Genomic DNA, 15864 nt, shown 5'->3' on the forward strand with positions numbered 1-15864 from the left:
CAGTGATCAGTTTATGAGTTTTAGCCTGAGTTTAGCATATGTGTGTGTGCTTTTCTCCAGATGGAGCAGTATCTGCTGAGGAACCATGAGACGAGGAAATACCTGCAAGAACAGGCCTACAGACTGCAGCAGGGCATCGTTACCTCCACCACACAGCAGGTCATACAGTCTGTGTGTGTGTGTGTGTGTATAAAGATGATTCAGAGTCTGTGCATGAACCTGCGGGGTTAACTGATCAGAGCACAGTTTAACACACGTTTATGTGTGTGTGTGTGTGTGTGTGTTTAGATGATTGACAGGTTGTGTGTGAAGGTGCAGGACCATCTGAACTCACTTCGCTTCAGTGAGAGAGAGATTGTACAGGAGGACATGAAGGCAGCTGAGAAACTCGTACAGGACGCCCGTAACTCAAAAAGAGTGAGGTTCTTACAAACACACACACACACACACACACTGATAGCATGGATATGAAGGGCCTGCATGGGTAGCCCAACTAGGAGCCAGTTAGTTTTTTCCATGGGCTCCATGATGGCTAGGAATGTGCGGTATCCACTTTTTTGCATAATGTGTCAACACAAAGGCACAATTACGTTATGAAACAACAATGTTTATTAGTGTGTATTGTCCCTATAATTTATAAACAGTAAATTAGTGCTGGGCGGTATGAACAAAATGTATGTATCATGGACTTTTCAAAATTCTTATGGTTTCACTGTATTTCACAGTATTTTTATTACTATTATTATTTTTTTGTTTGTTTTGTGCGAGACTGGACTTTTATATAGGTGTGTGACTTGTACTGTTGTGACATGTACTGTTAGTAGTACATATAATACAAAACACTAAGACTTTAAATTAAGGCTTTGATTAGTATTGGGTTTACTTTGTACCACAAAATTACACAATATATGGAGAAATCAGACTTCATTAGCAGAAAAATGTTAAGAATGCTGAGGAATGTTAATATTAGACCTTAAAAAGACATACCTTAACAACTTTAACACAACTTCTTTTACAAAAGTAAACAGTTTAAATAGTTCCATAAACACTATAAATGGACCTAAAATACTTAGTTTAAGTATGTGTAAGTATTCAAAGAGATATGTTTTTCTAAAGCTCTATTGCACAAGTCAGACACAAGTTTAATATTAATTTACAGTTTGTTATTCTTGAAGCCATTAGATGCATTATAAATATAAAATCGGCCACAATTTCCTTCTTTCTCCAGTTGACAAATAATTCAATTCATTGTGCATTAAAATTATCCTTCACGCTACAGTATTCTGCACCCAGGACTGATTCTGGGCTCGTCTGGGGGATGAGAGGAATATTTTTCAGAGCTGTGGATTGATTGTGCAATTCTATTTGTCTCTTTCTGAGTGAATAATTGCTGTTACCACTCATACAGTGAGGAGCAGCAGCAGGAGCTCCTCAGATAAAGTGCTGTCTTTCCAGTCAGGACAGAGCGAGGTGAGCGTTTGACTCCACAGAACTGAGAACTGAGCCATCACTCCATACTAACTGGCTAGTGTTAGCTAGCGAGCTATGTGTGCTTCTTTGGTGGTGCTGTTCTACACAGCACCCCACAGTGCCTCTAGCGGTATGGTGGTATGTGAAAAATGCATGGTTTTATTTTGGAAATACCAGATGAACAGGTATACCGCCCAGCACTACAGTAAAACTATAATAAGGCTTGAATCTGAGTAAGCTGTTTAAGTCCTGTGATTACAGGGCTACAATACTATCAAATTCTGGGTTCTGTTTTTAAATTGTAAAATGATACAACAAATACAAATATTCAGTTTCTAATCTCTGTAGCTGCTGGCCAACATGTACCACCTGCGCTCGTTGGGGCGTGGAGGAGGTGTGTCTGAGGGCGGGGAGAGTCCGTGGGCGGGGCCTATCCAGGAGGAACTGCAGTCGATGGTGGGAGAGATCAGCACGGTCATAGACCAGCAGCTCCAGGTGAGTTCTAGGCCTTTGATTTCTATTTAAAGTCTTATCTGTTTGTGTGGACAATTCTGGCCAGATACAGCCGGTCACAATCATTACCATTCACTGCACTACTGTCCACTGTGGGTGGTAATATTAGCCTTCTATTGCATTTTCCTGGTACACATGTGACACTGTGGATGGAGGAATATTAAATACCTACACTTGAACATCAGAAATAGAACATCCTATCTTTCTCCACCAACTATCAGACCTCACTCCAACTCCTATGATTAACGTCACCTTGCCATGAGCACACTTGACCAGTGTTTAGCCATAATTACTCAAGATAACGCCTCACAATGTATACAGGTGTGGGCAATTCCAAGCTTTTTTTTTTTTTGGCATGTTGGTGCATTTCTCTAGTTTATTTCCATTCTGCTGATGGGTTGACCACTAGATGTTACAAAACTGTACCCTTTTTTCTGACTGTGTTTTTGTCTCTGTGTGTGTGTAGAGTTTATTAGTGTCCATGGTGGACACTGCAGAGAGTGTGTGTCCTCACGTGATGCGTAAAGCCAACCTGAGGCCGGCTTTGATGCGGGCGAGCGAGGGGAAGATGAGCGTACCCCAGTCCTTCATTACCGACACTTTACTCAAGCAGTCTGCTGTCGACATCATCAACAAGATCAGGTCTATCTCTCTCACACAAACACACACACACACACACCTCCTATCTCTGTGTCTGCTGAGCTGTGGTCAGTAGATCCATGTCTGAAGGATGCTTTCACACTTGCCTTGTTGGGTCTGGATTTTCTGACTTTTTTTTGGTCCAAACCAAAGTAGCATTTGTTAAACTTTAAGCAGTGCGTGAACCTTTGTCCAGATCAAAGAACCAGAGTTTGGTCTGAGCATAAGAGGAGTTCTCAGTCTGGATCTTCTAAAACATGGTCCGGATTGTCTGCAGTGCGAAACACTTTTCTAGATAACTCAGACTTTCAGACCAATTACAGGTAGTTAAATCAGTCTTTAAATAAACCAGAGGATAAAAAAATGGTGTTGTGACGAAATCCAACTTCCTTTGGTGTGTAGACGCGTCACGCAGCAGTATGAACACAGACTAGTGGATTAACCTTTATTTATAACAGAAATAAAATGAGTCTGAGAGGAATTTTTACTTATTCTGCTGTGGAGCGAAAGCATTTACCGTAAACGAAGGGGAGTCGGATTCTGACAGAGAGCAAGAATTCAGCACAACACCTCAAAGCAAAGCAACTCAATGTCCAACTCTAACATAACTAACATTCTACAAACCAATTATTATATATATGAAGTATAGAGAGACTCCACCCATGTAGCTGAAAAGGATGACAGGATGTAGTAAAGTTCTTTAGTCCGCACTGTTACTAAACTGCTGAGTGAAATCCAACAAAACTAACCGGACCAAATATACAGAAAATTGTGTAACAAAAACTCAAACCAGACTCTGATCCAGACTTTCAGCGATGAAACACCCTAACACAGTGTAAAGTTTTTTTTTGTTTTTTTTTTTATGGTGCTAATATGACTTTTATTTTGTAATTACTTGTTTTGTAATGCTTGCAATTGTTTGTTTTTCTCTTTCAGTGAAGTAAAGCTCAGCTTGGCCTCGTTCCTCTCTGATCGCATCATTGACGAGATTTTAGCGTCCCTCTCTCGCTCTCAACAAAGACTGGTTAGTATCTACATGTTACAAAATGTTTAAAGTGTTGGGGTGATGCAATATAAAAAGAGAATGCCACTGTTTTTAGTAAAAGCCAGTCACTGTAGAAAAGCATGAACAGCACATCATCTCTAAAAATGAAGCAACCACAGGTCTAGCACATCTGCTGGAGGGTTGCAGTATAATGTGTAGTCCTGCCTTTCTTCTAACCTGTTTAAATATCTGTCCAAATCCATCAGTTAGTTTTCCTAATGTGCAAATATTGTCATATTTAATGGCATATAGTAATTTCCCCATAGAGATCAGTTTCAGCAGTAAACAGAGCTGATATCTGGTACTGTAATTAGATGGAAATGTAAACTAACAGGTGATAAAATACATTAAAGGTGTTTTTTGTGAAATACAATAGGTCTCTCCGAGTTGTAAATGGATGCTGCATATGAAACTGTTTCTCAGCCTCCCTTGTCTGAAGTAGCTAAGAAAAGGAAATCCTCAGAAATACGAGTTGATCAGAGAGATGTAAAATGTCGACATCAACCAGTGACTTCATGGCCTTACAGCTTCTGTTTACAGAGCTAGTTAGCATTAGCTATCTTGTGTAATAAGTTTAAATCTATATGTTTAAATCGGATCTCCGGTGGAGTCCACGTTTGACTTTTTTCCTTAAAAAACGTCTCACATGGCATTTATTCATACTAGAGACCACAACTAGACATTTTAAAATGAATGAAACAAATATGGAATAAGACCATTACCTTTACCTTTTAGTGTTGAAGCTTTACACTTACTGAACAAACTCAGTATCCAATAGAATGGTCTGGGAGTGGGGACATACATTTTGTCCCTAGAACTGAACTTTACTGTAAATAATCCCACTATATACTTTCAGCACTTTTTTTTATACTAACCAACATTTTGGGAAATAAATGCCTACTGTAATTTGTGAGTGTAACTTTTCTACATGGAAACACAAACTTACAAAAACATATGCCTGTTTGCAGGCGGAGCACCTGAGTAGGCGTGGCCAGCCACTATTGCATCATGATTCAGAGGAGACTGAGGTTGTGGACGAGACAAACCTGCTGCCAGAGAACCTTCCAGCACCTCCAGATGACCTGCTGGTATACACACACAAACATACACACGAGCGGCAGACAAGCGCTGGATTTTAATCCACCATAGATTTCTCTCCTGAAAACTGTTTATTTGGGTGGGTAAAGCGTTTCCGTTTATTTACAGTAAGCTTAGATTTAGGCTGGGTGCAGCAGCGTTAGCAATAATGCTGCCCGAAAGCGATACACTGAGGGACCCTGAGTGTTCCGGTAAGCCAGGTCAATATTAGCTAGAGGTTCGTCCCATGTAGCTAGTTTTAACAAGGTAAACACACAGACTACACTCTTTTAATACTCACTTCTGAACGGCGAAAGAGCTAGCGCTTAGCATGGTTAGTGGCTAATGCTAATACAGCTCCAGTCTCAGTGCTGGAGAACTAAACTGAAACTCCTGTATAACTCTGTACTTCAGCAGAGTGACTTTATTGCTCCTTACAACCTGACTGGTAAAATTCATACATAAGGAGCACCGGATTATAAGGCGCACTGGCGACTTTTTGTAAAATTAAAGGATTTTAAGTGTGCATTATAGTGCAAAAAATACGGTAATCTGTGTATGTTTAAAAAAAAACACATTTAAATTGGTCAATAATGTCAGTTTATTGAATGGCTCACATCACCTGATCCAATCCTATCTATGTTCTGACCTCCTGTTTGTACCTGAATATGAAGCTGACTCCCACGTCCAAGAGGAAGAGTATTCTCTTCAGAATGGTGCGGCCAGTCTCTGTGGCCTTCGGTAAGCTCATTTACCTTCTAATTAACATCTACAGCTATAGAGTCATACTGCACCAAAGTGCTACTTAGAAGAATCTAAAGTATGAAACATATTCTGGTTTGTTTAACACATTTTATTTACAGAATAATACATATATGTTCATAATAAGCTTAATATAGTCTGTAATACTGAATTTACCATGTAAAAACATTTGAATGGAACTGATAATGAAGCCCTGAGTCTGTGGTCTGTTTGTCTGTCTATCCATTAGAACTGGAGTTTGATCTGGATAAAGCTCTGGAGCACGTTCCCATCCACCTGGAGGACCTGCCCCTCCCTCTCCCCCCTACCCCGGTGGAGGCAGAGCTAGTGAGGCAGAGGAGTGTGGGTCTCAGTGACCTGCCAGAAACAGAGAGTCCAAAACTACAGCACATCACCAAGCAGAGACCCCGCAGGAAGAAGACCGCCAAAACCAGCAAACCACCTGTACGAGTCACCTACAACTTTACTTAAAGGAGAAATCTAGTTTACTTATATGCATTCTAAATTATAAATAAATATATATACATATAATTTCATATATTTCATATTTAACATTAACATAACATAATTAACATAAAATCAGTTAATTATCTGACGATTTTAGGGAAAGGATTTTAAGTTCGCCTTATAGTGTAAAAAATACGGCACTCTAATTTCATTAATCTGAGAAAGGTCTAAAAATGAAATTATGAAATCTGATAAAGAGAGCTGGATTTTAGCTCAGTAATATTATTTATCAGGGCATGTAAACTCTAAACCGGATTATATTGAGATTTCTTTGATTTTACATGATATTTATTGACGTCTTACTCTGTGAGAATAACAATCTGATTATTGGTGAATCATATAAATGTTTTCTGATTTTCCAAATTCATGTCAACACATTAATGGGATTACTGAGAGGCACTGATGTTCTGCAGTAATCAGATTATGAAGTGCATGTAAACTCACAGTGATAAAAATGTGAACTAAAAAAATACTTACAAAAATAAATGTATAGGTACTGTAAAATTACTGGAATAAATTGGAGTTAATTGGGATGAATTAAAATTAGTTCATTTGAGTGAATTGGAGCACACAAACATAATAGTTTTAATTCTCTATATATCTTGTGTTCTTTTCTTTATTATCGCTCTTGTCCCTGTGTTAGGCTCTCAGACGTGCTGCTCCTGTTGAAGAGGTGGAGCTGGAGAGCTTAGTGGGGAAAGTGGATGAGGGTGTGGACGAATTCTTCTCCAAAAAAGTCACAAAGATTGGAGCCAAGTAAAGTTGTATTTATATTTCTATCCAACTTTCAACATCTTATCTATCTATCTATCTATCTATCTATCTATCTATCTATCTATCTATCTATCTATCTAGCTATCTAGCTATCTATCTATATGCTTGTCTGTTCTATCTTTCATCCTTTTCATGTAAATTTGTTGCATATATTGCTGAAATAAAGTGCACACACAGCTTGTCCAGTCCCTGTGGAAAAGTATTGCCAATAGAATAGGACTGCCTGGAGCAGATAAACCTGAAATTATGGACACCATGCCTAATGACAGGTGATGACTTTGAGCTGTAGAGCAATGAAACTGTATACTCTGGAATGATGGAGCTCCATCCAGTACTTTTGGCATGGTACTAATACAAAATCCTGACGTACACTCACTGAATGCAATCAAATCCTCGCAGTAATGCCACAAAATCTAGTAAAGAAAGCTTCTCCTGAACAGTAGAGACAGTTACTCCAACAAAAAAAGAGAATACACTTAAGCAATAATACACAAGAGGGAGTGCTATAACATGTAATATTGGCACTTCTGTGCTGCGGTTGTGGGTTATAGCACGAACTTCGAGTGTATTATTGCGATTATACCACAGTTCCATAAACGCTGTTTTTTAAAATATTTTGAGTTAAAGATGAGGAGAAAATACGATCTGTTTGGTCATAAAAACTTCACGAGTTAAAATAGTTTCATTGCTGCTCCGTTTATAGCTGCACAGTAAGCGCTGCATTGTTACATTTATTTTTGGCCGTTTCAGTCAAAATTGTTTAAATCTGAGCTTACTGTAAATAAATGTAAGAGTTTTACTCACCTAAATAAAAAAATTTCAGGATAGAAATCTGTGTAGATTAAAGTCCAGCACCCGTTTGATTTTGAAAGATTTTTTTTTTTTAAGAATTAAAGTTTTGTTTATTCAGCGCCCCCCAGCGGCAAGACCTGCGTAAGTCCACCTTACATTCAGCTTAAAATACCTTAAATTAACTGGAAAATATGTACACTTAAGCTTTTATTTTAATAATAACAACTCTTGACCTGGTATTGGTGGCTGATAATGTGTGTGATAATGCATAATAATGTATTTTTTAATCGCTGGGCTTATTTTTGGGACTGCGCCGCCTGTTGGAGACATGGCACTTCTGCACTGTGCCTCTATGGAATCCACAGTGGTGTCTAATGACATCACATTTGGTTTGTATTTGGTTTATAAGTGCTGCATCGTTGCTAGGTTACCTGTATGTGGCGGAGTAATACATGGAAAGCTTTGGTTACAGTGCATTACCGGCTGATAATGTCACTCATAAAACACCTTTCAGCCAATCACATTGCAGGGTCTGGACTAACTGCGGTATAATCTTTAATAACCTTGATTTCATAAGAAACATTGACTAATAAATCTCAATACATTTGTCTTTCTCTCTCTCTCTCTCTCTCTCTCTCAGGCGTTCCTCTGTGAGAGACTCAGTGGTGGAGGGGGAGAGGAAGAGGGAGTCTCGTATGAGCGGCTTCTTCAACCTCATCAAGTCTCGGACCTCCACCAAAACCCCACCCACCAGCCCTCATACTCCCTCCACTGCACCAGCCAGCGTAACACCGACCACCACCACTCCCATAGTGACAACCGCCAACCCACCAATAACAGCAGCAGCATCTGTAGAGGAGTCCGATGAAACAGATTCCACTAAAACTGCAGTCAAAAGTCCACTTCCTGATCCCCCTGCTGAGCCAATCAGCTCTCAGCCTGTGGAGAAGGCTGGACCATGTGACCATGGAGAAGTAGCAGCAGCCCCTGAGCCTAAAGCTCAAGCAGAGGAGGGTAAGAAGAAGGAAGGAGCGCCCGCTGGCAGAATACGAGGGGTACAGGTGATGGGTAATGACTTCCTTGCTCAGCTCCGAGCCAAACAGGAGAAGTTGAAGGAGAAGGTGAGTTCAGTCTTCAATATGAACACATATTATTTATATGGTTATATCTGTTCTATTTGCTTAGTGGAAAAGATGTTGGTGATATTTCTGTTATCAATTTTCGATTAGTCAGATACACTGTATTGCCAAAAGTATTCACTCACCCATTCAAATCAATAAACTCAGGTTTCATTCACTTCCATGGTTCCACAGGTATGTAATAAAATCAGCAGCTAGTCATGCTGCAGATACTGCTTCTACATCTATCATTAGTGAAAGAATGGGTTTCAGGCTCTCAGGAGCTCAGTGAACTCCAGCACTGTGGTACAGTAATAGGATGCAGCACCTGTGCAACAAGTCCAGTCGTGAAATTTCACTACTAACTACTAAACATTCCACAGCCAACTGTCAGTGATATTATAACACAGTGGAAGAGACTGGGAACGACAGCGACTCTGTGCTCTGTCAGTGTGAAATAACAGAGCGGGGTCAGCGGATGCTGAGGAGCATAGTGCACAGAGTTCACCAACTTTCTGCAGAGTCACTACACCAATCACTACACACCTCCAAACTTCATGTAGGTTCAGAGTTCATCACTACACACCTCCAAACTTCATGTAGCTTCAGAGTTCATCACTACACACCTCCAAACTTCATGTAGCTTCAGAGTTCATCACTACACACCTCCAAACTTCATGTAGCTTCAGATTAGTTCATCACTACACACCTCCAAACTTCATGTAGCTTCAGATTAGATCATCACTACACACCTCCAAACTTCATGTAGCTTTAGAGAGAGTTCTTCACTACACACCTCCAAACTTCATGTAGCTTTAGAGAGAGTTCTTCACTACACACCTCCAAACTTCATGTAGCTTCAGAGTTCATCACTACACACCTCCAGAATTCATGTAGGTTCAGACTTCATTACTACACACCTCCAAACTTCATGTAGCTTCAGAGTTAATCACTACACACCTCCAAACTTCATGTAGATTCAGAGTTCATCACTACACACCTCCAAACTTCATGTAGCTTCAGAGTTCATCACTACACACCTCCAGAATTCATGTAGGTTCAGACTTCATTACTACACACCTCCAAACTTCATGTAGCTTCAGAGTTCATCACTACACACCTCCAACCTTCATGTAGCTTCAGCAGAGTTCATCACTACACACCTCCAAACTTCATGTAGCTTCAGAGTTCATCACTACACACCTCCAAACTTCATGTAGCTTCAGCAGAGTTCATCACTACACACCTCCAAATCTTCATGTAGCTTCAGATTAGATCATCACTACACACCTCCAAACTTCATGTAGCTTCAGATTAGATCATCACTACACACCTCCAAACTTCATGTAGCTTCAGAGTTCATCACTACACACCTCCAAACTTCATGTAGCTCCAGAGTTTATCAATACACACCTCCAAACTGTTTTATTACCACAAATTAGGAGAAAATTAAGTTTAGTCTTAACTTCCTCCTATAATTCACTCGTTTTACAGACCCTAGTGAATTATTAGTGAAAATTGGAACATGGAGGAGATGATTCACTGTTGAAAATGCTCTAAAATAGCATTCATTTTCTTCATTTCCTCGTGTTTGAAGCTTAAACTCTGTGTTAAACTTTTACTCAGCACATTAAAAGATTCTTATTGATCAAAATTACCCAGAGATATTAATATCACAACTAAAATCTGTATTTTTATTCAGTCTAAAGAAGAAAAAGCACACATTTAGTGGATAAAAAAGTATAAGTGTGGCAACAGGATGTGACACTAGTTTAAGCTATTCTCTGTCTGGAACATGTCCAGTAAAGTAAAATATCTCTACATTAATGTGTGTTTATTTTATACTATGACTTATTCTATGAAACTATTCATTCTTTTAAATCATCATACAGGCACCTGAATCCTCCGTTCCTACAGTCAAACTTCAGACTGAGCATGGTTGGTATTTTTTATTCATAGTTTTTTTTTATAACAAATTTCTAAATATTATTTATTAAATTCTAACTAATTTATAATCTCATCTTACTCCAGGTGAGGGAGGCAGCAGCACTGTAGAGAAGCTTCTTCACAAAGAGCCCCACCCAGAACCTGCCTTTAGATCCCACTCTCCACTGTCTCAACCAAAACATGCTGGACCTCCGCATGCTCCTATACCTGCCCACGTACCTGCAACCAAGCTTACACCTGCCACCTCCACCCAGGCTGCCACTAAATTCACACTCACCCCCCACCCCAACAGCTCCAAACCTGCCCAGAACCCCCAGCCATCTCCACCACCAAGCCTAGAAAGACTCCCGAGCCTGGAGCCTCAACCCAGCTCTCAGGTTCCTTCACCACCCATGAACAAGACTCCAAGCCTGGAGCCTCTACCCAGCCCTCGGGTTCCTCCACCACCAGTGACCAGTCCTCCAAGCAGCAGCAGCAGCTCCAGCATTTCTGCAGGTGGAGTCTTTAGTTCTCTGTTAGCTTTGGTCTTCCTGTTCTTCTTCATGACATTATAAGTCCTCATGAGTTTCTTCTTTTGAGATTTAAAGTTTTGGGTCATTGTCATGCTGGAAGGCCCATCCACGACCTATCATGCAGTTGTTCGTTGGTAACATTTGCTGGCAGGTTGAGTCTTTAGTTCTCTGTTAGCGTTGATCTTCCTCATGTTCTCAGAGTTTTTCGTCTTTTAAGATTTGATGTTTTGGGTCATTGTCATGCTAGAAGGTCCATCCACTACCCATCCTCAGTGTTATGGCTGAGGCCAGAAAGTTGTCACATTCTCCCAAGCCTTCTCTGAATCATGCAGGTGTTTGTGGGTAAAATTTGTAAGCAGGTTGAGTCTTTAGTTCTCTGTTAGCTTTGATCTTCCTGTTCTTCCTTATGCCCTCAGAGTTTCTTCTTTTGAGATTTGATGTTTTGGGTCTTTGTCATGCTGGAAGACCTGTCCACGAAGTTGTCACATTCTCCCAAAGCATTATCTGAAGCATACAGGTGTTTGTGGGTAAAATTTTTTTTAAGTCCTCATGAGTTTTTTCTTTTGAGATTTGATGTTGTGGGTCATCGTCATGCTGGAGGACCCATCCACAACTCTTCTTCAGTGTTATGGCTGAGGCCAGAAAGTTGTCACATTATCCTAAGCATTTTCTGAATCATGCAGTTGTTCGTTGGTAAAATTTGTTGGCAGGTTGAGTCTTTAGTTCTCTTTTAGCATTGATCTTCATGTTTTTCCTCATGCCCTCAGAGTTTCTTCTTTTTAGATTTGATGTTTTGGGTCATTGTCATGCTGGAAGGCCCATCCACAACCCTTCTTCAGTGTTCTGGCTGAAACCAGGAAGTTGTCACATTCTCCCAAAGCATTATCTGAATCATGCAGGTGTTTGTGGGTAAAATTTTTAAGTAGGTTGAGTCTTTAGTTCTCTGTTAGCTTTGATCTTTAAGATTTGATTGCATTTAATGGTTCTTTCTCTTACCCATGACTCCATATAAACCTAAGTTTATGGACAAGCTGTTTTGGAAGATTGTTTATCATTTAACACCATTTAATCAAAAATGTGAAAGTAAAATAAGCATAAGCAATAATTTTTTATCTTTGGCATTTCTTTTTTCTGTTTTCATTACATGAAAGAATAATCTGAAAATTTAATATAATTCTTTATAATTATATTATTGTAATTTTAATTACATAAAACATATCAATTAGCAGTTATTGCTTTGACCCAAACTCAGTGTGCCAGTGCAAGAGGCATGCTGTCTGTTTGTCTTATTAAAGTTTGTGTGAAACCTTCAGTTAAATCGTCTTTCTGGTCCTCAGATGACGTTGTCTCAGGCCGCCCCAGTGCCGGCTCTTCCCCCATGCTGCCTGTACCTGCTCCACGTGTCAAGAGTGCACCATCTGACACAGAGACCAAGGAGCAATCACCAGTTTATCACAGCTCAGACAGGATCCCACCACATATCAGTAAGCTTAACATATTTTTCACACTATAGAGTGAACCGTATTATAAGGCACACTATCAAAAAACATCTATTTTCTGGTCCATTTTCATGCATAAGCTTTATATATATACTATTATGAACCTATAATTCAGGAGGTCTCACCGCTGGGTGGTGGTGGGGGGCTAGCTAACTAAGTTAAGTAAAGCTAAGCTAAGATTTCTCTCCTGAAAACTGTTTGTTTGGGTGAGTAAAGCGCTTCCGTTTATTTACAGTAAGCTTAGATTCACAAATTTTTCCAGCACTAAGGCTGGAGCATAAGCATTAGCAGCTAACCGTTAGTGGGTAATGCTAATGCTGCTCCAGCATTGCTAGCCAGGGTTCAGAGCAGGTTACAGGCCGATAATAATCACCTCTGAATGGGAAAATAGCAGTTAGCGGCTAATGCTAATACTACTGCAGTCTAACTAAACTGCTGTATAACTCTGTACTTCAGTGGAGTTGCTTTAATGCTCAATACAACTTCATATACGACTGGTAAAATGTATACAAGGTGCACCGGATTATTTTACGAACTGTACATCAATCTTGCTTAATGTGATTTGGATAATGAGCCATTGGAAATATAGGTATAATATATGCTTTTAACACAGTATCCCTGTTTGTCTCTCAGTGTTGGATCCTGCAGTAGAGGACAGTGTGTTTGAGTCAGAACTCAACACACACACATCACACACTCCAGAAACCGGACAACACTCATCACCACGTCACTCCTCAACCCATCCTGCTGAAAAAGAGGATCACCAGCACTCCACGTCCCTCCCCTCACCTGGTCTGACCAATCATTTCTTTTAAATGGCATCACTGCTGTGATGCTTGTCTTTCTGTTTTATGTCTTTTCACTATTATATTTACCGTATTTACAGTATGAAGGTCCGAAAATGTTCTTTGTGTATATAAGACCACGGAAATCCTCCTTTTGAGTTATTAAAGCATTTAATTGATAGTTTTTTAGATCAGTGGTCTTGGAGGACTGGAGTCCTACACATTTTAGTGTTTATTCTGATTCCAACACACCTGATTTAGCTCATTAGCTGATTAACAAACCTTTGCCAGAGGTAAAAGGTGATGTGTTAGAGCAGAAAACCAACAGGTGGGCTCTGAGTAATCCAGTGGACTAAAGCGCTGCCACTATGATCAAGAGATCGCTGGTTTGAATCCCCTTTATGTAGCTTGCCATCAGCTGCCAGAGCCCTGAGAGAGCACAATTGGTCTTGCTCTCTCTGAGTGGGTACAGTAGATGGTTTTTCCCCTCATCACTTCTAGGGTGATGTGGATCAGCACAAGGCTGCGTCTGTGAGCTTATGTATCAGAACCGAGTCGCTGTGCTTTCTTTCGAGTGCGCTGTGATGCTACTCGCTAATGCTGCATCAGCAGCAGTTCAAAAAGTGCTATCAGAGGAGGAAATGTGCTAGTCTTCACCCTCTTGGTGTTGAGGCATTCAGTCCTAATGAGTGGGTTGGGTAATTTGCCTTGTAAATTGGGGAGAAAATGGGAGCTGCTGTTTTTGAGAATATTTTTTGGTGTGAATATATCCTTTATAAATGTATAATACAACCTTTACATTTAGGTTCTTTACACATAGGTCAACTTTACAGAAATGACAACAGCCTCCAACTAAACATCAGCAATGCTGAGCTATAAATGTTTCTAATAAATTGGCCATTTTACATTTTTCCAGTTTAGCTTTCTGACACTTTTTGTGTTGTTTCTTTTGTAGTGGACCTGATGAGTCCCACAGACTTTCCATCAGCTCCAAGTCTCAGCACCACTGATTCAGACAGTGAGCACCAGCCAGATGATCAACATACTGAGATACCTGATGAGGACGAAACATCAGAATAAACACAGACCTCTGGACAAACTCTGGATAATCACCATCTTTCTGATCTGTGAGATGCTTCAGATTAAACCCTGACTCCCCCATGCTTTAAAGTTCCTACCAAAGACATCACGACTGCCTCTGACTCACATTTACTGATAACCACCTGGATCTTCAGCCACCTGTGATCATAAACCACCCTCTGACTGTGCTCCCATGTGACTGTAATGGACATAATGTCAATCGATGTTAAAAGTCTAATCACCTTTTCACCAAATAACTAATTAAATGATCAATCTTCGGACCATTTATATATTCTATATTTTCTTTAATTATCTTTATTATATTCAGTTATTTGAATAATTGATGCATTTTTTTATGTAATAGAGTATTATTCCTGTTTTTCATATATGTAGGTGTGGTGTTGGTGGGTTTTAACCTTAAATAATAGCTGTAAAATGTCTCTATTTTAATGGAATATATTGATGTGTTTATACATTGCTTTTATGTGGATAATTTAGGGCCAATGATGCCCATTGATCATATGGGGAAATATTGTCGTTATATTTGTTGTCAATATTGTCAATTGTTAATGCATTTGTACATTTTTACTGGCAAAAAAATATACATATATATTTTTACTCTGAATTATTCTGTGTGGTGTCTGTTTAAGGCTGTTTGTTTAACAGTGAACTGATGATGGGCTGTCTGATCACATTTCCATCTTGTATCTTGTATCAGCAGTTGTTTTAACCCACATGTGAAGGAGCATTCCTGAAACGAGTTTTTGCAGGGTGTGATATACAAATACTTTCTGAAAGTGCCATACTGTTCCATTCCACCTTAAAAAGTGAAGTAGTTACCTCCAGTTCCTAAATGGAGTTTTCCAAAGTTTCCGTTATATAAGAACACCAGTTTATTTGACGTTTTTGTTTCACTCATAGACTGTATATAGCTGGACAGAGCATCGTCTCTCAAAAGTGAAGACACCACAGGTCGGGCGCCCCCTGCTGTTCGGCTGCAGAAAGCTGTGTAACCCCACCCATCCCCATAGGTTTCAATGGCAAAACAGACAACTTTCAATCACGTTTTTTTCTAATATACTGTAATTCTACCTCCATTATTTAAATGCAACAGCTAGTGTAACCTCTGCTTATATTGTCAATTTTTATATCCCCACAGAATTCGGTTTTAAAAACGCTATTGAGCTCTATTCAAAAAAGGTGTGGTTATTGAAAAAAGGCCTGGTTATGGGCGGGACCAATAACAGACCGTCAGCTCCGCTCCGCTCCCTTTTCTGACAGCCAGAAAATGTCTATAAAATAACAGTAGCTTTCTTTTGTTTGGGGTGCCAGAAAACAGTTGAT

The 15864-nt window shown here is 39.7% G+C and overlaps 1 protein-coding gene across 1 annotated transcript in view; it reads left to right on the top strand.

Annotated features, from left to right (window-relative positions):
• The window catches only part of LOC103024174 (F-actin-uncapping protein LRRC16A), a 47052-nt gene extending 31907 nt beyond the window's left edge, over positions 1–15145 (top strand). Inside the window, exons 24-38 of the mRNA XM_022671975.2 lie at positions 61–159; positions 289–417; positions 1819–1965; positions 2450–2625; positions 3559–3646; positions 4636–4755; positions 5419–5485; positions 5736–5950; positions 6657–6769; positions 8220–8700; positions 10590–10635; positions 10729–11139; positions 12494–12640; positions 13289–13447; positions 14396–15145. Of these exons, the coding sequence (XP_022527696.2) occupies positions 61–159; positions 289–417; positions 1819–1965; positions 2450–2625; positions 3559–3646; positions 4636–4755; positions 5419–5485; positions 5736–5950; positions 6657–6769; positions 8220–8700; positions 10590–10635; positions 10729–11139; positions 12494–12640; positions 13289–13447; positions 14396–14520 (2523 nt within the window). The 3' untranslated portion in view covers positions 14521–15145. The remainder of the gene's footprint in view (positions 1–60; positions 160–288; positions 418–1818; positions 1966–2449; positions 2626–3558; positions 3647–4635; positions 4756–5418; positions 5486–5735; positions 5951–6656; positions 6770–8219; positions 8701–10589; positions 10636–10728; positions 11140–12493; positions 12641–13288; positions 13448–14395) is intronic.
• Positions 15146–15864: the final 719 nt, after the last annotated feature.

This window comes from Astyanax mexicanus, chromosome 2 (genome assembly GCF_023375975.1).
Source record: "Astyanax mexicanus isolate ESR-SI-001 chromosome 2, AstMex3_surface, whole genome shotgun sequence".
Lineage (NCBI taxonomy): Eukaryota > Metazoa > Chordata > Actinopteri > Characiformes > Acestrorhamphidae > Astyanax > Astyanax mexicanus.